The sequence below is a fragment of the Aegilops tauschii genome, chromosome 7, assembly GCF_002575655.3.
Source record: "Aegilops tauschii subsp. strangulata cultivar AL8/78 chromosome 7, Aet v6.0, whole genome shotgun sequence".
Taxonomy (NCBI): domain Eukaryota; kingdom Viridiplantae; phylum Streptophyta; class Magnoliopsida; order Poales; family Poaceae; genus Aegilops; species Aegilops tauschii.
The window spans coordinates 118665895-118691684 of record NC_053041.3 but is presented as its reverse complement, the minus strand read 5'-3'; the positions used below and the strand labels follow the sequence as shown (position 1 = coordinate 118691684).

The 25790-nt window shown below is 44.2% G+C and overlaps 1 protein-coding gene across 1 annotated transcript; it reads right to left on the bottom strand.

Moving 5' to 3' along the window:
* Window positions 1-8173: 8173 nt before the first annotated feature.
* LOC109749041 (2'-deoxymugineic-acid 2'-dioxygenase-like) lies at window positions 8174-8798 on the bottom strand. The gene is made up of 2 exons (XM_020308039.3): window positions 8547-8798; window positions 8174-8443 (listed from the first exon to the last, which is right to left on the bottom strand). Exons 1-2 carry the CDS (start codon window positions 8730-8732, stop codon window positions 8189-8191), a joined length of 441 nt encoding a protein of 146 aa, XP_020163628.2. The 5' UTR covers window positions 8733-8798; the 3' UTR covers window positions 8174-8188.
* Between the last annotated feature and the right edge of the window lie 16992 nt (window positions 8799-25790).

Here is a 25790-nt window from a genome sequence, read left to right as displayed (position 1 = left end):
CCTATGTCTCATGGTACAGTAATAAAATACAGAACAGGTGTTCTGTATTATACTGCATAACAGGAACATATTATATAATACAGAATAGTAGTTCAGTGCCTTCAAGTGTTGAATGACTCATGGTACAGTAATAATCACAATAAACTATCAGTACATGTGTGGCTAGTTGCAAGGTGTCTATCATCAGACACATCATCATCACACATCATCATCACAGTAGGAGTAATCTAGTGTAGACAAATACCATGAGAGGATTGTTGACTGAATGGTAAATTGAGGGATTCAGTGCTAAGTCAAACGAAACAAAACCATGCAATTGCGAGCACCAGCCAAGCAATTCAACGAAGCAAAGAGCAAGGTACTCTGGAACACGGGTAGGAGCGGTGGACGACAAAACCAATGGCGCATGCATGGCTCTCTGGGGCGCAAAGCCAGCAGCTGCGTCCCTTCTGGGGTCCATGGCGCTCTGTCAATTGTTGTTGCGGTTCATATCATTGAAGCTTCATTTCTGTTTGCAAGCAGTGCGTCGGCGGGCAGGAGGGGAAACGTGAGCCTGACCTGGAGTAAACAGGCATAAGAATGTATGTCAGATGCAGCCAAAAAACAAACAAGATGCTTAATCATTGGCAACGAACAGTTGAAACTACACAAGCCTTCCATTTCCTTGTATGGCATGTTTGTTTAGGTTCCATACAGACATAGAAAACATATATCAATCAAACTATACAAGTAGTAAAAATAAGAGGGTGTGCAAGCAAGCAAGCAAGAGATAATGTTCCACTGAAAAAATAGAGTATTGGCAAAGAATAGAGTATACAAGCTACACAAGCCTGTATACACTAGATTAGGGAATGAATGAAGAGGGGACACCTGAAACTATACAAGTCTGTCTGTAATTTATACACTTGAAACTATACAAGACTAGATTAGGTAGTGTTCCACTGTTTGTTTCCATTTGCTTGGTAGGAATAGATAGATACATACATAGATAGAAAAAGAGCAGCACAGGTATCAAGTGAAAAAAAATCAGTGGGTGGATTGATGTGTTCCACATGTGTTCAACCGTGGTAAAACTCCCTATGTCGATCGATTACATACAGGTTCTGTGAGGCAATTGGAATAACATTTTCAGATGCACCTAGCTCCTTGACTGAGTGGGGAACCCCGATAAGTTTTTTCCCCATTATACTTCCTTCCTGAGGAATCCCAACTGTTATCCAAATTGAGTGGTGACAGAGTTGTATACAATACTACTAGGAAAATAGTAGTACAGGCAAGTAGTGTATGTAATCCAAGGACAGCGCATAAAACAAGAAGGATCTGCTTCGCCGGCACGCGCGAGTACTACAGTCAGTCAGTCATCCCTTGGCGACGAGAGGAGGAGGGGAGGCAGACCTGGGAGAGCGGGTTGGTGGAGAACTCCGGGATGGAGAGGAACTCGTCCTCGGAGACGAATCCCTTGGCGCTACGGTGGGCGACTTCACCTAGAGGGGAGTTCTTGATTAGTTAAGAAAACCTACAGAAGTGCAGGCTCGAGACTGACAATATATATCCACACTTGAAATTTTAGGCGTGCAAAGGTCCAGTGGATTCTAATGAACATGCACATCAGAAATCTACAGGAACAGTCAACACGTATATATCCAGTCAATATGCATGAGTTCTACATATGTATCAACTACAGGAACAGTCACCATCGATCACTAGTCATACACATAGCACAGTTCTACAGATGTGGACATGCTTTCACATCAGAATTTAGAAACATCAAAGGAGCAGAGCGCAGATCACGTTGCATCTCTGAATTAAACCGATCTAACAGATCCAATAATAATGCAAGCAGCAGACCTGGATGTCTTTGGGCTACAGGCTCTCGAGCATGTCCGGGTGCCACACCGCCAATCCTTGCAGCGTGTTCTGCACAACCACCACACCGAATCAGCACAAATAGGCCACATAAACAACCCAGAGCCACCCAGATGAACAAGGAACAAAATAACACAGAAGCGCCGCGGGAAACCTCACCTTAATCGACTCCACCAGGTTGGCCTGAGCTCTCGGCGCTGAGCTCAGGAGTCCACGCGCTGAGCTTTGCATCAAAACCACCACCAGCGAAACCAATAAGACCTCACGCCGCATCAACGGCAACAGCAGCAAGGGGGAGCGGGAGCGGCGAACGAACCTGTGGCGTTGGGGACGGCGACACCGAGGGCAGAGAGGACGAGGGTGTCGTTGCCGTCGCTCATGGCCACTGGAAACTCGGGCTCCTTCCTCCTGCGCGGGCGACGACGAGGGAAGGCTGGGCGAGAAACCCTAGCGGCGGGGCCATGGCCATGGCCGTGGGGTAGGGGTTAGGCCTGAGCTGGTAGCTGCTGGGTTGGATCTGGAGGCCGGCGGCGGGGCTGGTTGAGAGGAGGTCGCCGCCAGCAGGTGGGATCGGGGGAGAGGATTGGATCGAATCATGGGAGCCGGCCCCCGCAGCGACAACCCGCTGGAACAGCACGCGGCGACAACCCAGCCCCTGCACGGCGGCGAGGTTGGTCGAGGACGAGGGAGACGAGGGGAGAGTGAGGGCGGCGACGGAGGTGGGTGGCGGCGAGGTTTAGAGTGGTGGGTGGCGGCGACGAGGGGGACGAGGGGGATCTGCATCGGGGGAGAGGGGAGCGGATCTGAGCGGGGAGGGAGAGAAAGAAAGAAAGAATGGAGGCGGGGGGTGGGTGGAAAATATCCATGAGGACAAACCTAGGGTTTCGGCTCTGGTGGGTTTGGGCCGTTGGATCCGGAAGCATCCGACGGTGGTTGATGCGTGATCCGCGTGATATGCTCATGGTCCAATCAGAACGCAGCAAACCATTTGATGAACTTATGACCATATAAATTGGTCGTGATCAATTCAAGATAAAAAATTTCATTCCATTTTTCAGTGCTCAAAATGAGTATTTTTGTGAAAGTCCTATCAAATATTTGTTCAAATGATATCATATTTTGCACAAGTTTACATCATGGATTTGCAAACAATATTGACAAAGGGAGTTTTTATTTCCTTTGCACGAAAAATCAATTTTCCATTTTTCGAGTGCCCAAAATAAGTTTTTTTGTGAAGGACCTATAATATATTTGTTGCAAAATTGGACCAAATCAATTTTCTAAAATACTAGGCCATATTTAATGCACAATTGACCAAATGGTTGGGTGTAAAAAGTTTTGATCCACCTCTCGTGAAAAAGACAAATTTCCGCCGATTCAGCTGGAAGCGGGTCAAATTTGAACTGTAGCTGCCTTGTAGTTTGCACTTTATTTTTTCCAAAAATCATTTCTAGGTACATAAGTATCTATTTAATCAGAGAAACATCAAAAAAATTCGAAGATTCAACCACTATCTAGGAACGGTCATTCCCGCCGTTTTGACCGCATTTTGAAACGGGCATAAAAAATTCAAAAAATTGGGAAACCTTCGCATTGTGTCATTATATGTGGCCAAGTTCCCAGGAAAAATAATAAACTTGTAATAAGGCAATTATTTTAAAAATGTGTTCTCAGAAACGAGCTATCACGTGTGGAGATCAATGGCTTTCAAGCCAAATGATCAATCTTATGGCCACATTCATGGCATAGTTTGTTCAAATGATCTCATATTGTGCACAAGGGTGCATATTGAAATGGCAAACAATATTGCCTAAGGAAGTTTTCATTTTCTTTGGACGAAAAAACCATTTTCCATTTTTCGAGTGCCCAAAAGGAGGTTTTTTGTGAAGGACCTCCCAAATAATTGTTGCAAAATTGGACCAAATCAGTTTTATAAAATACTAGGCCATATTTAATGCACAATTGACCAAATGGTTGGGTGTAAAAAGTTTTGATCCACCTCTTGTGAAAAAGACAAATTTCCGCCGATTCAGGTGGAAGCGGGTCAAATTTGAACTGTAGCTGCCTTGTAGTTTGCTCTTTATTTTTTCCAAAAATCATTTGTAGGTACATAAGTATCTATTTAATCAGAGAAACATCAAAAAAATTCGAAGATTCAACCACTAGCTAGGAACGGTCATTCCCGCCGTTTTGACCGAAATTGTGAAACGGGCATAAAAAAATCAAAAAAAATCAAAAAATTGGGAAACCTTCGCATTGTGTCATTATATGTGGCCAAGTTCCCTGGAAAAATAATAACCTTGTAATAAGGCAATTATTTTAAAAAAGTGTTCTCACAAACGAGCTATCACGTGTGGAGATCAATGGCTTTCAAGCCAAATGATCAATCTTATGGCCACATTCATGGCATAGTTTGTTCGAATGGTCTCATATTGTGCACAAGGGTGCATATTGGAATGGCAAACAATATTGCCTGAGGAAGTTTTCATTCTCTTTGGACGAAAAAACCATTTTCCATTTTTCGAGTGCCCAAAAGGAGGTTTTTTTGTGAAGGAAAATATTTGTTGCAAAATTGGACCAAATCATTTTTATAAAGTACTACGCCATATTTAATGCACAATTGACCAAATGGTTGGGTGTAAAATGTTTTGATCCACCTCTCGTGAAAAAGACAAATTTCCGCCGATTCAGTTGGAAGTGGGTCAAATTTGAACTGTAGCTGCCTTGTAGTTTGCTCTTTATTTTTTCCAAAAATCATTTCTAGGTACATAAGTATCTATTTAATCCGAGAAACACCAAAAAATTCCAAGATTCAACCACTAGCTAGGAACGATCATTCCCGCCGTTTCGACCGCATTTTGAAACAGGCATAAAAATTTCAAAAAAATCAAAAAATTGGGAAACATTCGCATTGTGTAATTATATGTGGCCAAGTTCCCACGAAAAATAACAAACTTGTAATACGGCAATTGTTTTTAAAAAAATGTTCTCAGAAACGAGCTATCACGTATGGAGATCAAATGGCTTTCAAGCCAAATGATCAATCTTATGGCCACATTCATGGCATAGTTTGTTCAAATGATCTCATATTGTGCACAAGGGTGCATATTGGAATGGCGAACAATCTTTCCTAAGGAAGTTTCATTTTCTTTGGACGAAAAAACCATTTTCCATTTTTCGAGTGCCCAAAAGGAGGGTTTTTTGTGAAGAACCTCCCAAATAATTGTTGAAAAATTGGACCAAATCAATTTTTCTAAAATACTAGGACATATTTAATGCACAATTGACAAAATGGTTGTGTGTATAAAGTTTTGATCCACCTCTCGTGAAAAAGACAAATTTCCACCGATTCAGCTGGAAGCGGGTCAAATTTGAACTGCAGCTGCCTCATAGTTTGCTATTTATTTTTTCCAAAAATCATTTCTACTTACATAAGTACCTATTTAATCATAAATACATGGTGTGGTGGCGATACGTCGAGGTTTGAGCGGTGGCCGAGGGCCCCAACTCTAGAGCGCGTGAACTCGCATGCCCGCCGCGTGGTCACCGCGTGACCGTGGCGTTGCCATGTGTTCTGGGCGGCCTAGGCATGTCTAGTGGGTTGGGCACTCCCCAGGTAGGTGCTAGGATGAAAATTACAACATAAGATTCTCACGAGGAGACCGATCGATGCTCAAACATGAATTAGCAGCCAAGTGTTTGATTAGCGATACGGGAAATGTACATGGCTAATGGGCGTGAGTTTTGGGTGAGGATGATCAGTTACTAAGAAGACCGTCTTCACAAATTTTCAGCTCAAAAGGAGGAGCCTAGGTGGTACTTGCTGTGCAAAGTACCACACTGGACAAAAATACGAATGTTGAAGCTGGGCTCAAAATAATGAATGGATTGAGCTGGCATTTGATGGAGGATGGTTATTTGGGCATAGGAAAGCACTGTAGAAAATTGATACTATTTGGACATGCCAAAGTGGTACTTCCTTCACAAAGTGATGCTCTGAACAGAATAGGAAAAAGAATATTGTTGAATTATTTTGAACTAGGCAAGGAAGGTTTTTGACATATTTGATGAAGATATGATCCAAACAATTTATGAGAATTTTTTGGGAATTTTTGGAATAACAGAAATATAGGTTGCTTCACAACCTAGGGCAAAAATTGACACATGGACATGACACATAGGCAAAACTGATGAGATGGCGCCTAGTCATCGCAACCCACCATAACTTACATGGCTATGACCATCTATATTGGTCGTTAACAACTAGAAATAAGGCAGCGGACTAGCGCTGTTTGCTTTATGACCATTTCGTGTAAGGAAATTATGACCTTTCTGACCAAAATGGTCGCAATGGTTTAGGGTTTGGAGCCCCCGAACAGCTTTTGACCAATTGGTCTCAAATGGTCATAGATCTATGACCAATTCTTCCAGGGTCACTGACAGAAGGTCACTAGTTGACATATTTCTTGTAGTGAATTCAGAGGACACACGATTTTCTTCGCCTCATCGAAACTGGTTGGGCACTTGTTCTCCTTGGGAAGACGTTCTTGCCAGAATGACATGTTCTCGTCGAAGCATGCGTCGGTCATTTTGTGTTTTACCTTCATCTCCAGAGCCATGAGCGTTACTTTCAGGCGGGTATCCTCGGGCCTGCATCCTTCATACAATGGAGTAACCGCGTCTATCTCCAGTTGATCCAGCTTGGCTTTCTCTCGAGGGACAGCTCTTGCGTTATCCGTCTGCTTGAGAAGCAGCTCTTGAATATGAGGGTCCTGCACCCAGCCCATCGATGGTCCATCGTCGTCTGCTCCGGCATCTTCATCTTCATGATCATGCCCTTCGTCTGCTCCGGCATCTTCCTCATCATCATGTCCGGCATCTTCTACATGATGACTGTGTACTACATCTACTTCGTGATCACGTCCTGAAGATTCTTCGTCTTCTCGCCCGCCCTCGCCGCGGTTGTCTTGCTGCCCTTCCTCATTTCTTGTCCGGCCCCCATGGATGACTTCATAACCATCTTCATCACCTTGCCACCGATAGCCATCCGTGAAACCACGCAAGAGTAGGTGGTCCCGCACCTGTACGGGATCCGGGTCCATAAGGCTCCTCAGCTTGCATCTTCGACACGGACATCTTATCTCCGTCTCGTTCTTTTGAAGCATCTCGGCCTTCGCGGAGCTCAAAAACCTATTCACGATCCCTTCGGTCATCGTGCGGACCATGGTCGCCTGCGGGGTAGAGCAAAACGATATTTTAGAACCAAGAAAAAATTTGGCATGACTTTGCCTAAAAATAGGTCCAAAAAGAATGCATAGTGCCAAAATTCTCGCCGAAACGGAAATGAATCAACATTCCGGCAAAATATTGGCAACTATCGCATTTCAAATACCGGTACCTGCAAACACAAACATATATGCAACACCACAAACATATGCAACACCACCAACATACATAGATTTAGCTAGGCCATAAAAAGTGCATGTGCACGTTGTTGGAGGGAGAAAAAAGTAGATCTACAACATAAAGAAAGCTTTCCCCTTACTTACCTATCAAAAAAAGGTAATTTAACCACTTAATTTGGATGAATCTATGGTGCAAATGAGGTGAGGAGGAGGAGGCAGCCGAGACAAGCTTGGAGGAGGAGGTGGAGAGAATGAAGTGTGGAAAGTGAGTGTGTAGGTGGCTGTCCAAAATATCTAGCTGGTCCCAGGTTATTAATGGCGCACCACCCACAAAAGCACCATTAGTAACCCTGGTTACTAATGGCGCACCAGCTGGCGGTGCGCCATTAGTAGTTTTGCAAAAAAAATGATAGTAGTGACGTACGGGGTGACTGGTGCGCCATTACTTGTTAAAACTAGTAATGACGCACTGTGCCCTGCTGCGCCATTAGTATTTTTGGAAGAAAAAAAATTAGTAGTGGCGCACCATGGTTGTGGTGCGTCATTAGTGTCTATCACACTAATGGCGCACCAACACACGGTGCGCCACTGTTATATAGTAGTGGCGCACCGAATGTCTGGTGCGCCATTAGTGTCCATATTATTTATAACCCTTTTCCTAGTAGTGTGGGGCAGCAGGCCGAGCGTCAGGCCCGGGGCAGGGCGCGGCGGGTAGTGGTTAACGTTAATGATCACGTCGCCGCCGGTGAGGGCCCCTTCGAAGTAGTCCGGACGGAGCCCCATGCCCTCGCACAGCAGCCTCAGCAGCTGCATCCCCACGCCTCTCGTCGGCTCCACGAACTTCTCCACCACCTCGCTGCAGTCAACACCAAAATTAGTCAAACCAAAATCATATGATTTGAGTTGCCATCCTTTATTTACCGGAGCTTTTGGGGTTTGTCGGGCCAGTTGTTCTTGGTGTCGCCGACGGGCGAGCCGCAGGCGAGGCGGAGGCTGTCCCGCCAGTACTTCTCGCCGCCGAGCTCGTAGGTGGTGCTGGAGAAGAGCCGGTTGGGCTTGCCCGTGTCCTCCGAGTAGAAGGCCACCTTCTCCTCCGCAGGGAGCCAGAAGAACTCCTCGCACACCGCCTCCATGTGCCGTATCACCTCCGCAGAGACGCCGTGGTTGACCACCTGCACACATCACCGCGCGGCGGTCAGCCGGTCAGGTGCTTCGACCACGAAACATCGAGAGATGAAGTACCTAATTGAAAGGGGGCTATGAGTTTGGACTGGCCTGGAAGAACCCGAGCTCCTTGCCGGCGTCGAGGACGGCGCGGCGGACCTCGTCGCGGCCGCGACAGAGGTCGATGACCGGGAGGGAGACAGCCTGAGAGGAGGCCGGCGGGCGCTGATCGGGCAGGAAGACGAAGCAGTCCGGGAGCGTCGCGTGGGACGGGGCCGAGGAGAGGAGGTTCGCCATGGCTCTGCTTGATTTGGAAATCTTGGGAAGACGAGATCGGTAGGTGAGCAGGGGAGCACATGAGCTCGGGAGACGAGACAAATACGAATATATCCGAAATGCTTCACGGACATCCCAATGCTCAACACGACGAGTCCGTTCCGTCAAGAAATCGTCCAGTACGAGTCGGATTGATACAATACGAGAAGACGGCGAAATTGCTGATTAAGGCGTACCTTCGCAAAAGTGATCAGATATTTTTTGATGGTGACAAGTGTCACATTTTATAGTACAAGTTATTAGTTGTCGTAATTTGAGAGTTTTAATGAAAAAAATTCAACACAAAGAGAGATGAGTCTTTTTGTGGGCAACTAACTCGAGGTTACCCTTGAGGCCTCCAAGGGACAGTTTTGCTGCCCTGTGAGCTAGTCAAGTGGTGCGTCCTGATGCTATATGTCGCATGTTGGGTACTCCCTCTGAATTTTGTTTTTTTCTTACGCATTTTAGATAGTTTTTGTAGGTCCTTTTGGCCTTTTGATTTTCGCCAGGTTCTCCCCACGTTTTGGTGAGAAAAATCATGACATTTTTTTGCACGAAAAAGTTTGTTTTTCCATGAAATGCACAACCGTGCTTTGCGGAAAAGGGGAAAATTTATGCTTCATGAGGGCACAGATTTGCTTTCGCAAGAAGCACATATATGCTTCTCAGAAAAGGGGAAAAAATCCATGCTTCCATCAGAGACATTGATTTGTTTGTCGTGGCACATATGTGTTTTCATGAGTGCTTCTCAGAAAAAAGGAATTTTTTTTGCTTCTCGAAATGCTTCTCATATCTTGGCACATATTCATTTCTTATCTAGGCACAAATTTGCTTCCGCGAGAAGTGCTTCTCAAAAAGGAAAAAAAGGAAAAAAAAACATGCTTCCAGCTCTGTTTTTTTCTTCAGTTTTGTTTCCTGTTTTTTATCATGAAAAAAGGTATCCGGAACCTATTAATATGGATCTAGTTCCGAAGAACTCGACGCGAGATATCCAACGATGACAATGGTTTGGGATTTGGACCACGGTTCAAGAGATATAAACTTTTTGAATAAACGAGTGTACAAAAAAACAGGAAAAAACTCACAGGTTCCAACAAGTGATGCGTATGGGCTGCGCCACTTATGAACGCCTGAGAAGGTGATGGTAACCTTTATATGGGGTAAGTCTTAACTAGTTATTTTATTTTTTTGTCTTTTAGAAACGAGGTTCAACCCCAGCTATGTATGGTTAGGCCTTGTACAATGGGAGATGCTTAGGGAGGTGCTTAGAAAAATAAACCAAGTTTTTCTGAAGCACCGGTGCCTATTTCTACAGGAGAGGCGCTTAGTTAAGCGTCTATCATGTATAAATAAGCACCGATGCTTAAGAAAAGCCTGGTTTATTTCTCTAAGCACCTTGCATTGTACAAGGCCTTATGATGCCCACTCCCGGTCCACGCGGTCCACAAGAACCCGGCCACCAGCTTCGATTCATGGGCGACGTTGGTGCTGCTATTTAGGACCTGCAAGGCTGCAAACGTGAGATCTCGGGCGCGCCTATACCTCGCTCAATACCGTACTAGGCCGACCCTGTGCGCCGGAGGCCATTACCTCATTTTCTTTCACATTCATTGTTTTCATTGTTTTCTTTATTTTTATTTTTATTCATATACATACATTATTTTTGAAGTGTGTATGTGTGTGTGCGCGTGCGCGTGTGTGTGTACGTGTGTGTGTGTGTGTGAGAGGAAAAGTATTATGAATGTAACCATATATATACACTTTACCTAAAACATTTGCCTAAAATCAAAATGCATAAGAAGGGAGGCAACTCCTCCCGTGTCGCCCCTGCGCGGCGACCGGGGGAACCCTAGCGCCGCCGCGTCCTTGTCCCTCCCCCGACCTCTCCTCCTCGCCGCCACCGGGACGTGCCGCCGGGCAAAGCCCGGTCGGCGTCGGCGGCGGCGGGATCTCTTCTCCCACAGCTCGTTGGATCTGGCGTGGGCGGATCGCGGCGGTTGTTGGTGGCGCGTTGGAGGCGGGGCACGCCAGTGCGGGCTTGGGGGCGACGGCAGGGCTCACACTCGCGGTTTCCCCTGGTGTGCGTGGGAGTCCGCTCGGGGCGCGCAGCGGCGGCCCTCGGCAAGCGGTGGCGGGCGCTGGGATCTCGGCGGCGCTCCAGCGTGTGCAGGCGGCGGTGGTCCCTGTGCGCGGTCGGCGGCTACGTCTCTGACCCGGACGGCGCGGGGGATGGCGGCGGCCCGGCGGGGCCGGCGATCTGGATGCGGTGGTGCCGGCGGCTCGCTGATCTGCCGGTGCTCTGGGGTTCTGCCTAGTGGTGCTGGTGGTGACGGCAGGTCGTGCACGAGAGTTGGATCCCTTCGAACTGATCTGGGTGAAAACTTGCCTTCGGCGTCTGCTAAGGCCGGCGGTGGTGGCGCTATCTGTGTCGTTCCCTTCTTGAAGGCATCGCTGTGGAGAAGTTCAAGGCCACTCTCTGCTACCTCCGGGGGAAACCCTAGATCGGATGATCGAATGACGGCGGCGCTCTGGTGTCATTCCTCCCTTGGGGGCGTCATTCTTGGAGGTACACACGTGATCGAGGGACCAGAGGACGGATTCTTTGATGGAGCGGTGATTCGTCCTACACAATGATGGCGACGGATCTTGACGGCGTGGCGTAGTGCAGATTCGGAGTTCGCTGTGGGAGGATGGACTCGCGCAGGAGGACAACGCTGTCGGGCGTCGTGGTGGCGTCGATGGCAGAGAGACCTGACACGGTACATGCAACAGTACAACTCTGAAGATGGATTGGTGGCAGGTGGCTGCGGCGGCCTCATACCCGGCAGGCGTCCTGGTTGAGGAGTGCGCCGGACTGGTAGGTGCCCCATACCCGGCAGGCGTCCTGGTTGGGACCTCAGGTCTTAAATATTTAGGTTTGGCTGCGATGTCTGTTTGGTATTTGGCCCAGACTATCTGCGCCCCTTCATCAATTGGATAGGTGTAGCGAAAGTTGTTGCTTAGACGATGGCTTTAGTCTTGCTGTTATATGGCTTTGTAAGGTCTTGTGAGAATAATTAATAAAGTGGCCGTATGCATCGCCCGCATGCAGAGGCCGGGGGTCATCCTCCTTTTCTAAAAAAAACCTAAAACATTCGAAAAACAATGTGAACAACGCATTTGAAAATTGTTAAATGTTTATAGAAACCATGTTTCTTGTGTATACAAAAAATATACAATGTGTATGAAATTTTTGATCATGTATTTAGAGAATATTAATTAAGTGTTTTACAAATGTTAATAAAGTATTTAAAAAGGTTAATCAAGCACTTGTTATATGTTAACTGTGTATATAAAAAATGATTGTCATGTATATAAAATATATAGACAAAAAATACAACGTGTATAAAAAATGTTGATCATATATTTTGAAAATGTTCAAACATGTATAAAAAATGTTCCTAGTGTATAAGAAAATTAGAACAGACACTAAAGAATAAGTAGATATCAATGTTTTTCAAAACAAAGTCAATTCTGCATTTAAAAAATGTTTACCATGCATATAAATATTCCTGATGTATAAAAAAATGTACAATGTGTTTGAAAAAATGTTTATTGACAGTTAAAGAATGTTCACCATGTTTAAAAATATTGACCATTTATTGACAAAAATGTACTCTTGTATTTCCAAAGTGGTAAAGCTGCATTAAAAAATAGGCATAAAACATACCAAGAATGTGCAATGTGTATGGGAAAAAGCAGGCATTAAAAATGTTAATCACGTATTTAAAAAAAAAAGGTTAAATGGGTATATATAATATGTTTATGTTGTATAAAAAATGTTGACTATGTACTGAAAAAAAGTTAACATAGGTTGAACAGAAAAGAATCCGATGAAAATCGACACAGAAACAAAGAAAAATGAATAAACCCAAGAAAAATAAAAAAATGCAGCCCTACGAAAACCAATGGGAAAAAATAAAAATAGAGAAAGCTGAGAAAGAAACAAAAGAAAACAAAGAAAAGTAGACACTTGTTAAAAAAGAAAACCAATGAAAACCGACAAAGAAGAAATCCTTCAAAAACAAATAAAAAAGGTAGTTAAAACTAAGAAAGAAATAAAAAGTAATCCGCTAGAAATAAGGAAATAACATTAAAACCAGGAAAGAAAATTAAGAAACTCAATGAAAAACAACAAAAGCAGAAAAACTGGAGGAAACCTTCGAAGAAACAAAAACCAGAAAGAAAAATAACAAAAGTAACACAGTGGAACCCAAGCCGAAAGCAACCAACAAAACCCAAAGAACTCGTTCGCCAGCGAACGAAAGAAAAATGAGCTGGGCCAGTAGGTACATATGATGAAAATCCTTTGGCGAGATGGAAGATACACTGGCCTTGTGCGAGCTATAGTCTGGCGTGAGAACTCGTGACGAGTCTTCGCTTTAGCGCCTACTGGATTTCGTTCTGGGTTACATTCTGAAGGTCCCTTTGCAATTGTGTATTTCATTATGTTTCCTTCATTCTGTTTCCCTTTGTTTCTATGTTCCTTTCAATCGTATGATGGTATTTCACTGTGTTTTTTGGCCGTTGAATACTAGAACAATCACAAGTTTTTGTTTTTGTTTTGCTGAACAAAAGCCAGATCATGGAGGTCGCACAAACATAGTGTAAAATAGTTATTTTTCTCTATTTCCAGCCGAACAAAAGTTACTAAATTCAGAAATTTAGATTCTGAATTTTTTAAAGAGAAAATAGATCCATGTCTTTGGATATTCAACAGTGAAGTATTAAACAGTTCATGCATTCAAGTAAAGTTCATGGACTTGGAAAAAGTTCACGGGTGTGAAAAAAGGTTCAAGATTTTGAAAAAATAGAGCATTTGAAAAATGTTCATGATTTTTTGAAATCATGAATTGGAAAAACTGTGTGAATTTTAAAAAGTTAAAGATTTCCAAAACGTTCTTGGATTTAAAAAAACATTCAAAACATATTGGATGTTTGAAAAAAGTTTGCAGATTTCATGATCTCAAAAAGGTTGATGGGTTTGAAAAAGGTGCACGACTTTTTTCAAAATTTGTGCATTTAAAAAATGTTCATAAATTTTAAGAAAGTTCACATATTTGGAAAGTGTCATGGATTCTGAAAATAATTGGATTCAAATAAGTTGGTTCTTAATTTTTTTGAGAATTTGAAAAAATTAAATCGATTTGAAAGACGTTCATGAATTTGAAAAAAAATTGCGGGTTTGAAAAAGTTCACCGATTTCATGGGTTGAAAAAAGTTCATGGGTTGAAAAAAAGGTTCACAATTTTGAAAGAAGTTCGTTTGTTTGAAACTGTTCTTGAATTTTAGAAATGATCATTTTTTTACAAAAAATCATGGATTCTGAAAGCATTCATGGATTTGAATAAGTTTGTGAATTCAGAAAAATGTTTGTGAATATGAAAAAAGTTTGTCGATTTGAAGACGTTCATGTAACGGTTCGTGGGTCTGAAAAGAGTTAACGAATTTTGCCTGAAAAGAGTTAACGAATTTTGCAAGTACACAAAAAAGTTGGCAGGTTTGACAAAATGTTCATGATTTAAAAAAAGTTCACGCATTCTATAAAATTTTCAAGGTTATAATTTTTTTTGTGAATAGAGAAACAATTATGGATTTCTAAAAAAATATTGGAATTTGCGAAATTGGAATTCCATGAACACATTTTGTAATTCCATGGATCTAAAAATATATTTCATGAAAAATATTGGAACTAAATGAACACCTTTTGAATTTTGTGGACATTACTTTGAATTTTGTAAACAAAAACATGCAATGAACATTGTTTGAAAGTCATCAACATTATCAGAATTTCATGAACCCTTTTTGGATCCCATTCCCAACATCAGATGAGTTAAGAACACACTCAAAACAACTCTAGGTTAGCAACCCAGTACATGTTAAATATTTGTATAATTATAACTGGGCCATAATGACCAATGCACGCTTAATCATTGAGACACCAGGAGCTAGCTGCTCGGTTTAGTAGCGAACATAATGGACAACAATTTACTTGTACCAAGTAAAATACCAACATCATCAAAATGGCTTTGATTGACTGCAGTAAAATGAAAACATGATGATGCAGTTTAGCGACGGATACACTTCTCACATGTATGTGTGAAGAGTCGGGCCGACACTTTACTATAATTGTAGCCAGATGTTAACAATGACAATCAAAAGTTGAAGCAATGGAAGAGGAATCCACAAATCATAGATACATCCACCAACTAAATCCACAAAAAGAGAGGAAGAGGAAGAGAAAGAAAAGTGAATTATCCATAAGGTGCTGAATTATGACTCTCACCATGTCATGACAACCACTTGTGTCGGAGCAGATCAGCATTGGCCTAGGATTCCTGACGACATGCAGGAGCAGATCAGCCTCGACCGCGGTGGAGATGAGGCGTCGAAAAGAAGCCCCTCGTTCTTGTCGTTAGCCTCTGGCTCTGGCGGAGCTATCCGTGCAGGGACCGCGTGCAAGAGTGGATTGGCCTCAACCATGGTGTAAATGATGCGACAACAAGCATGTCATCGTCCTCACCACCTGCCTATGGATCGGGAAAAGGAGGCCTCGCCATGGCCGGATGGTTTAGGGTTTAGGGTTAGGCTGCCCTCGTGATGCAAAAATGACTGGGAGGCATGAGGCAGGCGTCGGCGGTGCTTGGCGCTTCGAGCATGAACCATTGTGTATCTATTTATGATTGGATGGCTTGTCAGTTATAGACGACGAACAAGAACAATTGCGCATGGGAGAGAAATCACACAGTCCATTGAGAACGAAAAGAAAATTGTTGCCTTTATTTAGTTGAGAACATGAATAGGATTTAGAGATAGAAATTAATGGATGGGCGGTTAATTGGCTAGGCCCATGTGTTGAGGGGAAGGTAGCGACCCATCCACCGTGCGGGAGGCAACGCAAGAAATGATTATGTGGCGCATGGATATTTCTCATTTTGCTGAGGTGGCAACTATACTATGGTGGATGTGTTTCATGTTAAGATAAATAAGGTAGCGAGGATGAACTTTTTTTGGAAATATGCCCTAGAGGCAATAATAAATTGGTTATTATTATATTTCCTTGTTCATGATAATCGTTTATTATCCATGCTAAAATTGTATTGATAGGAAACTCAGATACATGTGTGGATACATAGACAACACCATGTCCCTAGTAAGCCTCTAGTTGACTAGCTCGTTGATCAATAGATGGTTATGGTTTCCTGACCATGGACATTGGATGTCGTTGATAACGGGATCACATCATTACGAGAATGATGTGATGGACAAGACCCAATCCTAAGCCTAGCACAAGATCGTGTAGTTCGTCTGCTAAATCTTTTCTAATGTCAAGTATCATTTCCTTAGACCATGAGATTGTGCAACTCCCGGATACCGTAGGAATGCTTTGGGTGTACCAAACGTCACAACGTAACTGGGTGGCTATAAAGGTGCACTACAGGTATCTCCGAAAGTGTCTGTTGGGTTGGCACGAATCGAGACTGGGATTTCTCACTCCGTGTAAACGGAGAGGTATCTCTGGGCCCACTCGGTAGGACATCATCATAATGTGCACAATGTGACCAAGGAGTTGATCACGGGATGATGTGTTACGGAACGAGTAAAGAGACTTGCCGGTAACGAGATTGAACAAGGTATCGGGATACCGACGATCGAATCTCGGGCAAGTAACATACCGATAGACAAAGGAAATTGTATACGGGATTGATTGAATCCCCGACATCGTGGTTCATCCGATGAGATCATCGTGGAACATGTGGGAACCAACATGGGTATCCAGATCCCGCTGTTGGTTATTGACCGGAGAACGTCTCGGTCATGTCTGCATGGTTCCCGAGCCTGTAGGGTCTACACACTTAAGGTTCGATGACGCTAGGGTTATAGGGAATAGATATACGTGGTTACCGAATGTTGTTCGGAGTCCCGGATGAGATCCCGGACGTCATGAGGAGTTCCGGAATGGTCCGGAGGTAAAGATTTATATATGGGAAGTCCTGTTTTGGTCACCGGAAAAGTTTCGGGTGCTATCGGTAACGTACCGGGACCACCGGGAGGGTCCCGGGGGTCCACCAGGTGGGGCCACCGGCCCCAGAGGGCTGCGTGGGCCAAGTGTGGGAAGGGACCAGCCCCTAGGTGGGCTGGTGCGCCTCCCACAAGGGGCCCAGGGCGCAGGAAGGGGGGGAAGGGAAAACCCTAGGCTCAGATGGGCCTAAGGCCCGCCTAGTGGTGCGCCCCCCTCTCTCCCCCTTGGCCGCCCCTCCAAGTCCCATCTAGGGCTGGCCGCACCCCTTTGGGTGGAACCCTAGATGGGGGCGCAGCCCCTCCCCCTCCCCTATAGATAGTGGGGTTTTTGGGGCTGCCAGACACATGAGAACATCTCCCTCATAGCGCAGCCCTACCCCTCTCCCTCCTCGTCTCTCGCAGTGCTTGGCGAAGCCCTGCTGGAGTACCGCGCTCCTCCACCACCACCACGCCGTCGTGCTGCTGCTGGACGGAGTCTTTCCCAACCTCTCCCTTTCTCCTTGCTGGATCAAGGCGTGGGAGACGTCACCGGGCTGCACGTGTGTTGAACACGGAGGCGCCGTGGTTCGGCGCTTAGATCGGAATCAACTGCGAACTGAATCGCTACGTGTACGACTCCTTCATCCGCGTTCTTGCAACGCTTCCGCATCGCGATCTACAAGGGTATGTAGATGCACTCCCCTTCCCCTCGTTGCTAGATTACTCCATAGATTGATCTTGGTGATGCGTAGAAAATTTTGAATTTCTGCTACGTTCCCCAACAGTGGCATCATGAGCTAGGACTATGCGTAGTTTCTATGCACGAGTAGAACACAAAGTAGTTGTGGGCGTCGATTTTGTCAATTTACTTGCCGTTACTATTCTTATCTTGATTCGGCGACATCGTGGGATGAAGCGGCCCGGACCGACCTTACACGTACTCTTACGTGAGACAGGTTCCACCGACTGACATGCACTAGTTGCATAAGGTGGCTAGCGGGTGTCTGTCTCTCCCACTTTAGTCGGATCGGATTCGATGAAAAGGGTCCTTATGAAGGGTAAATAGAAATTGGCATATGACGTTGTGGCTTTTGCGTAGGTAAGAAACGTTCTTGCTAGAATCCCATAGCAGCCACGTAAAACATGCAACAACAATTAGAGGACGTCTAACTTGTTTTTGCAGGGTATGCTATGTGATGTGATATGGCCAAAAGGATGTGATGAAGGATATATGCGATGTATGAGATTGATCATGTTCTTGTAATAGGAATCACGACTTGCATGTCGATGAGTATGACAACCGGCAGGAGCCATAGGAGTTGTCTTAATTTATTGTATGACCTGCGTGTCAATGAAAACGCCATGTAATTACTTTACTTTATTGCTAATCGTTAGCCATAATAGTAGAAGTAATAGTTGGCGAGACAACTTCATGAAGACACAATGATGGAGATCATGGTGTCATGCCGGTGACGAAGGTGATCATGCCGCGCCTCGAAGATGGAGATCAAAGGCGCAGGATGATATTGGCCATATCACATCACTTTATGATTTGCATGTGATGTTTATCATGTTCACATCTTATTTGCTTAGAACGACGGTAGCATAAATAAGATGATCCCTCACTAAAATATCAAGAGACGTGTTCCCCCTAACTGTGCACCGTTGCGAAGGTTCGTTGTTTCGAAGCACCACGTGATGATCGGATGTGATAGATTCTAACGTTCGAATACAACGGGTGTTGACGAGCCTAGCATATACAGACATGGCCTCGGAACACATGCAACACACTTAGGTTGACTTGACGAGCCTAGCATGTACAGACATGGCCTCGGAACACAAGAGATCGAAAGGTCGAACATGAGTCGTATAGTAGATGCGATCAACATGGAGATGTTCACCGATGATGACTAGTCCGTCTCACGTGATGATCGGACACGGCCTAGTTTGACTCGGATCATGTATCACTTAAATGACTAGAGGGATGTCTATCTGAGTGCGATTTCATTAAATAATCAGATGAACTTCATTATCATGAACATAGTCAAAAGGTCTTTGCAAATTATGTCATAGCTTACGCTTTAGCTCTACTGTTTAAGATATGTTCCTAGAGAAAATTTAGTTGAAAGTTGATAGTAGCAATTATGCGGACTGGGTCCGTAAACTGAGGATTGTCCTCATTGCTGCACAGAAGGCTTATGTCCTTAATGCACCGCTCGGTGTGCTGAACCTCAGCGTCGTCTGTAGATGTTGCGAAACATCTGACATACACGTTTTGATGACTACGTGATAGTTCAGTGCATAATGCTAACGGTTTAGAATTGTGGCACCAAAGACGTTTTGAAATGTCACAGAACACATGAGATGTTCCGAAGACTGAAATTGGGATTTCAGACTAGTGCCCACGTCAAGAGGTATGAGACCTCTGACAAGTTTCTTAAGCCTGCAAACTAAGGGAGAAAAGCTCAATCGTTGAGCATGTGCTCAGATTGTCTGAGTACTACAATCACTTGAATCGAGTGGGAGTTAATCTTCCAGATGAGATAGTGATGGTTCTCCATAGTCACTTCCACCAAGCTATTAGAGCTTCGTGATGAACTATAACATATCAGGGATAGACATGATGATCCTTGAGCAACTCGCGATGTTTGACACCGCGAAAGTAGAAATCAAGAAGGAGCATCAATTGTTGATGGTTAGTGAAACCACTAGTTTCTAGAAGGGCAAGGGCAAGAAGGGATACTTCATGAAACGGCAAATCAGTTGCTGTTCTCGTGAAGAAACCCAAGGTTGAACCCAAACCCAAGACTAAGTGCTTCTGTAATGAGGGGAACGGTCACTGAAGCGGAACTACCCTAGATACTTGGTAGATGAGAAGGCAGGCAAGGTCGACAGAAGTATATTGGATATACATTATATGAATGTGTACTTTACTAGTACTCCTAGCAGCACCAGGGTATTAGATACCGGTTCGGTTGCTAAGTGTTAGTAACTCGAAATAAAAGCTGCGGAATAAACGGAGACTAGCTAAAGGTGAGATGACGATATGTGTTGGAAGTGTTTCCAAGGTTGATGTGATCAAGCATCGCATGCTCCCTCTACCATCGAGATTGGTGTTAAACCTAAATAATAATTATTTGGTGTTGAGCATAAACATGATTGGATTATGTTTATCGCAATACGGTTATTCATTTAAGGAGAATAATGGTTACTCTGTTTATTTGAATAATACCTTCAATGGTCTTGCACCTAAAATGAATCTCGATCGTAGTGATACACATGTTCATGCCAAAAGATATAAGATAGTAATGATAGTACCACATACGTGTGGCACTGCCACTTGAGTCATATTGGTATAAAATGCATGAAGAAGCTCCATGTAGATGGATCTTTGGACTCACTCGTTTTTTGAAAAGATTGAGACATGCGAACCATGTCTATTGGTATATATGCATGAAGAAACTCCATGCAGATGGATCGTTTGGACTCACTTGATTTTGAATCACTTGAGACATGCAAATCATACCACATGGGCAAGATGACTGAAAGGCCTCGTTTTCTGTAAGATGGAATAAGAAAGCAACTTGTTGGAAGTAATACATTTTGATGTGTGCAGTCCAATGAGTGCTGAGGCACGCAGTGGATATCGATATGTTCTTACTTCACGGATGATTTGAGTAGATGCTGAGAATATTTACTTGATGAAACACAAGTCTGAATTATTGAAAGGTTCAAGTATTTCAGAGTGAAGTTGAAGATCGTCGTGACAAGAGGATAAAATGTCTATGATATGATCATGGAGATATCTGAGTTACGAGTCTGGCACACAATTAAGACATTGTGGAAAGTGTTTCACAATTAATACCGCCTAGAACACCACAGTGTGATGGTGTGTCCGAACATCATAACTGCACCCTATTGGATATGGTGCATACCATGATGTCTCTTATCGAATTACCACTATCGTTTATGGGTTAGGCATTAGAGACAACCGCATTCACTTGAAAAGGGGCACCACACAATTCCGATGAGACGACACCGTTTAGAGAAACCTAAGTTGTCGTTTCTTGAAAGTTTGGGGCTACGATGCTTATGTGAAAAAGTTTCAGGCTGATAAGCTCGAACCCAAAGCGGATAAATGCATCTTCATAGAATACCCAAAACAGTTGGGTATACCTCCTATTTCAGATCTGGAAGCAAAAGTAATTGCTTCTAGAAACGAGTCCTTTCTCGAGGAAAAGTTTCTCTCGAAAGAATTGAATGGGAGGATGGTGGAGACTTGATAAGGTTATTGAACCATCACTTCAACTAGTGTATAGCAGGGCACAGGAAGTTGTTCCTGTGGCACCTACACCAATTGAAGTGGAAGCTTATGATAGTGATCATGAAACTTCGGATCAAGTCACTACCAAAACTCGTAGGACGACGAGGATGCGTACTACTTCAGAGTGGTACGTGATCCTGTCTTGGAAGTCATGTTGCTAGACAACAATGAACCTACGAGCTATGGAGAAGCGATGGTGGGCCCGGATTCCGACGAATGGCTTGAGGCCATGAAATCCGAGAGAGGATCCATGTATAAAAGCAAAGTACAGACTTTGGAAGAAATACTTGATAGTCGTAAGGCTGTTGGGTGCAGATGGATTTTAAAAGGAAGACAGACAATGATGGTAAGTGTCACCATTAAGAAAGCTCGGCTTGTCGTTAAGATGTTTTCCGACAAGTTCAAGGAGTTGACTACGATGAGAATTTCTCACTCGTAGCGATGCTAAGAGTCTGTTGGAATTGTATTAGCAGTTACTGCATTATTTATGAAATCTTGCATATAGGATATCAAAACATTGTTTCCTCGACGATTTTCTTGAGGAAAGGTTGTATGTGATACAACCAGAAGGTTTTGTCAATCCTGAAAGATGCTAAGAAGTATGCAAAGCTCTAGCAATCCTTCTAAGGACTGGAGTAAGCATCTCGGAGTTGGAATGTACGCTTTGATGAGATGATCAAAGATTTTGGGTTTATACAAGGTTTATGAGAAACTTGTATTTCCAAAGAAGTGAGTGGGAGCACTATAGAATTTCTGATGAGTATATGTTGTTGAGATATTGTTGATCAGAAATGATGTAGAATTTCTGGAAAGCATACAGGGTTATTTGAAAAGTGTTTTTCAATGGAAAACCTGGATTAAGCTACTTGAACATTGAGCATCAAGATCTATAAGGATAGATCAAAATCGCTTAATAGTACTTTCAAATGAATACATACCGTGACAAGTTTTGAAGGAGTTCAAAATAGATCAGCAAAGAAGGAGTTCTTGGCTGTGTTACAAGGTGTGAGTATTGAGTAAGACTCAAGACCTGACCATAGCAGAAGAGAGAGAAAGGACGAAGGTCGTCCCCTATGCTTTAGACGTAGGCTCTACAGTATGCTATGTTGTGTACCGCACATGAAGTGTGCCTTGCCATGAGTTGGTCAAGGGGTACAATAGTGATCCGGGAATGGATCACATGACAGCGGTCGAACTTATCCTTAGTATCTAGTGGACTAAGGAATTTTCTCGATTATGGAGGTGAAAAGGAGTTCGTCGTAAAGGGTTATGTCGATGCGAACTTTGACACTAATCCGGATGACTCTGAGTGGTAAACCGGATTCGTATAGTAGAGCAGTTATTTGAAATGGCTCCAAGTAGCGCGTGGTAGCATCCACAAGGTGACATAGATATTCGTAAAGCACACACGGATCTGGAAGGTTCAGACCCGTTGACTAATAACCTCTCTCACAAGCATAACATGATCAAACCAGAACTCATTGAGTGTTAATCACATAGTGATGTGAACTAGACTGTTGACTCTAGTAAACTCTTTGGATGTTGGTCACATGGTGATGTGACCTGTGAGTGTTAATCACATGGTGATGTGACCTGTGAGTGTTAATCACATGGTGATGTGAACTAGATTATTGACTCTAGTGCAAGTGGGAGACTATTGGAAATATGCCCTAGAGGCAATAATAAATTGGTTATTATTATATTTCCTTGTTCATGATAATCGTTTATTATCCATGCTAAAATTGTATTGATAGGAAACTCAGATACATGTGTGGATACATAGACAACACCATGTCCCTAGTAAGCCTCTAGTTGACTAGCTCGTTGACCAATAGATGGTTACGGTTTCCTGACCATGGACATTGGATGTCGTTGATAACGGGATCACATCATTAGGAGAATGATGTGATGGACAAGACCCAATCCTAAGCCTAGCACAAGATCGTGTAGTTTGTCTGCTAAAGCTTTTCTAATGTCAAGTATCATTTCCTTAGACCATGAGATTGTGCAACTCCCGGATACCGTAGGAATGCTTTGGGTGTACCAAACGTCACAACGTAACTGGGTGGCTATAAAGGTGCACTACAGGTATCTCCGAAAGTGTCTGTTGGGTTGGCACGAATCGAGACTGGGATTTCTCACTCCGTGTAAACGGAGAGGTATCTCTGGGCCCACTCGGTAGGACATCATCATAATGTGCACAATGTGACCAAGGAGTTGATCACGGGATGATGTGTTACGGAACGAGTAAAGAGACTTGCCGGTAACGAGATTGAACAAGGTATCGGGATACCGACGATCGAATCTCGGGCAAGTAACATACCGATAGACAAAGGAAATTGTATACGGGATTGATTGAATCCCCGACATCGTGGTTCATCCGATGAGATCATCGTGGAACATGTGGGAACCAACATGGGTATCCAGATCCCGCTGTTGGTTATTGACCGGAGAACGTCTCGGTCATGTCTGCATGGTTCCCGAGCCTGTAGGGTCTACACACTTAAGGTTCGATGACGCTAGGGTTATAGGGAATAGATATACGTGGTTACCGAATGTTGTTCGGAGTCCCGGATGAGATCCCGGACGTCATGAGGAGTTCCGGAATGGTCCGGAGGTAAAGATTTATATATGGGAAGTCCTGTTTTGGTCACCGGAAAAGTTTCGGGTGCTATCGGTAACGTACCGGGACCACCGGGAGGGTCCCGGGGGTCCACCAGGTGGGGCCACCGGCCCCAGAGGGCTGCGTGGGCCAAGTGTGGGAAGGGACCAGCCCCTAGGTGGGCTGGTGCGCCTCCCACAAGGGGCCCAGGGCGCAGGAAGGGGGGGAAGGGAAAACCCTAGGCTCAGATGGGCCTAAGGCCCGCCTAGTGGTGCGCCCCCCTCTCTCCCCCCTTGGCCGCCCCTCCAAGTCCCATCTAGGGCTGGCCGCACCCCTTTGGGGGGAACCCTAGATGGGGGCGCAGCCCCTCCCCCTCCCCTATATATAGTGGGGTTTTTGGGGCTGCCAGACACATGAGAACATCTCCCTCATAGCGCAGCCCTACCCCTCTCCCTCCTCGTCTCTCGCAGTGCTTGGCGAAGCCCTGCTGGAGTACCGCACTCCTCCACCACCACCACGCCGTCGTGCTGCTGCTGGACGGAGTCTTTCCCAACCTCTCCCTTTCTCCTTGCTGGATCAAGGCGTGGGAGACGTCACCGGGCTGCACGTGTGTTGAACACGGAGGCGCCGTGGTTCGGCGCTTAGATCGGAATCAACTGCGAACTGAATCGCTACGTGTACGACTCCTTCATCCGCGTTCTTGCAACGCTTCCGCATCGCGATCTACAAGGGTATGTAGATGCACTCCCCTTCCCCTCGTTGGTAGATTACTCCATAGATTGATCTTGGTGATGCGTAGAAAATTTTGAATTTCTGCTACGTTCCCCAACACTTTTAGGTATTAATGATGTCATTACCCTACTTTTTCTAGCCAAACAAGCCCTTTTCTAGTTGTTGACGCCTTGCGATGTTTAACTACGACGTGTTTTATTTCAGCTATGCATAGTGTGATGGTCAATTATGCAATGTGATGTTTAAGTATGCATTGGTCAGTGCAATGGCTATATGTGATTGTTGTTAAGCCAGTTTCAGTTAGCATGCCTTTCCATTTTTAACTCTGTTAATTTACTAGCATATTAAATCTTCACAATCAAGCTATCATTGATATCATGATAATTTTAGTTTTATGTCAATATGTACTTACATAGAGCGACGATGGGAGATGTTGTTTACCCATCGAGGTTAGCTTCATCCCATGGATCATATTACATCATTGTGTAATTGAAGTTTACTTTCTAATATATACTCTTGCTTGTAGGTACATATGTCAGGGGTAAAGATCCACCCTTTGACCACTTTTATGTGTGGCGCAACTATATATTCATGAACCAACATCAAGGAAGGAAACTAAGAAAGGTCGTTAGGATAAAGAGATGGATGATGACAATTAAAATATTTGTTTACACTTTATCCAACTCAATGATGGACTTTAGGATGGTAAGAGCTATGTAGCCTTTTTTCTCCTGCCAATGGTGACAACTTAGCCAACAAGATCTATATATTTTTGTTTTTAGTGGTTACCAAAGCAGTTTATCGAAGATTACCTGGCAAACTATGTGAATGATGTTGATGCAAAAAAATTAAAACATTTCAGCACGACTACTATGATGAACTTGAATTCTTTCTTAAGACCGTGAAAAGATAGGTGAGTGATCATCACATGGGAATGGACTAAAGTTGTTCCTAGCTTCGGCGGGGAGGAGGGCACAACATGAACATTCCGCTTCTTCACCCACACTAACAACTAGAATGTGTTTTTTAGAGAAAAGGCTCATAAGCCCGGCTTTGTATTAACAAATCCATCAACTAGCCAGGAGGACAAATCACAGAGGATTACAGAGAGAAAAAAAATTAAAAACAACAAGAAGAAAAGAAAAACAGCAGATACGGAGCATTCGATATAACAACTCAAAAGGCAACTGCCGCTGCGAACAAGCAGCGCTGATGCCATCGCCCTATGCTAGGACCAACACTGGAGGGAAGCAAGTCTTGAATGAAGACACCGCCGAGGACTCATCGTGCCCTTGACCGAACTCGAAAGGCTATCATGGACCAGAAACCAAGTGTCTTCGCC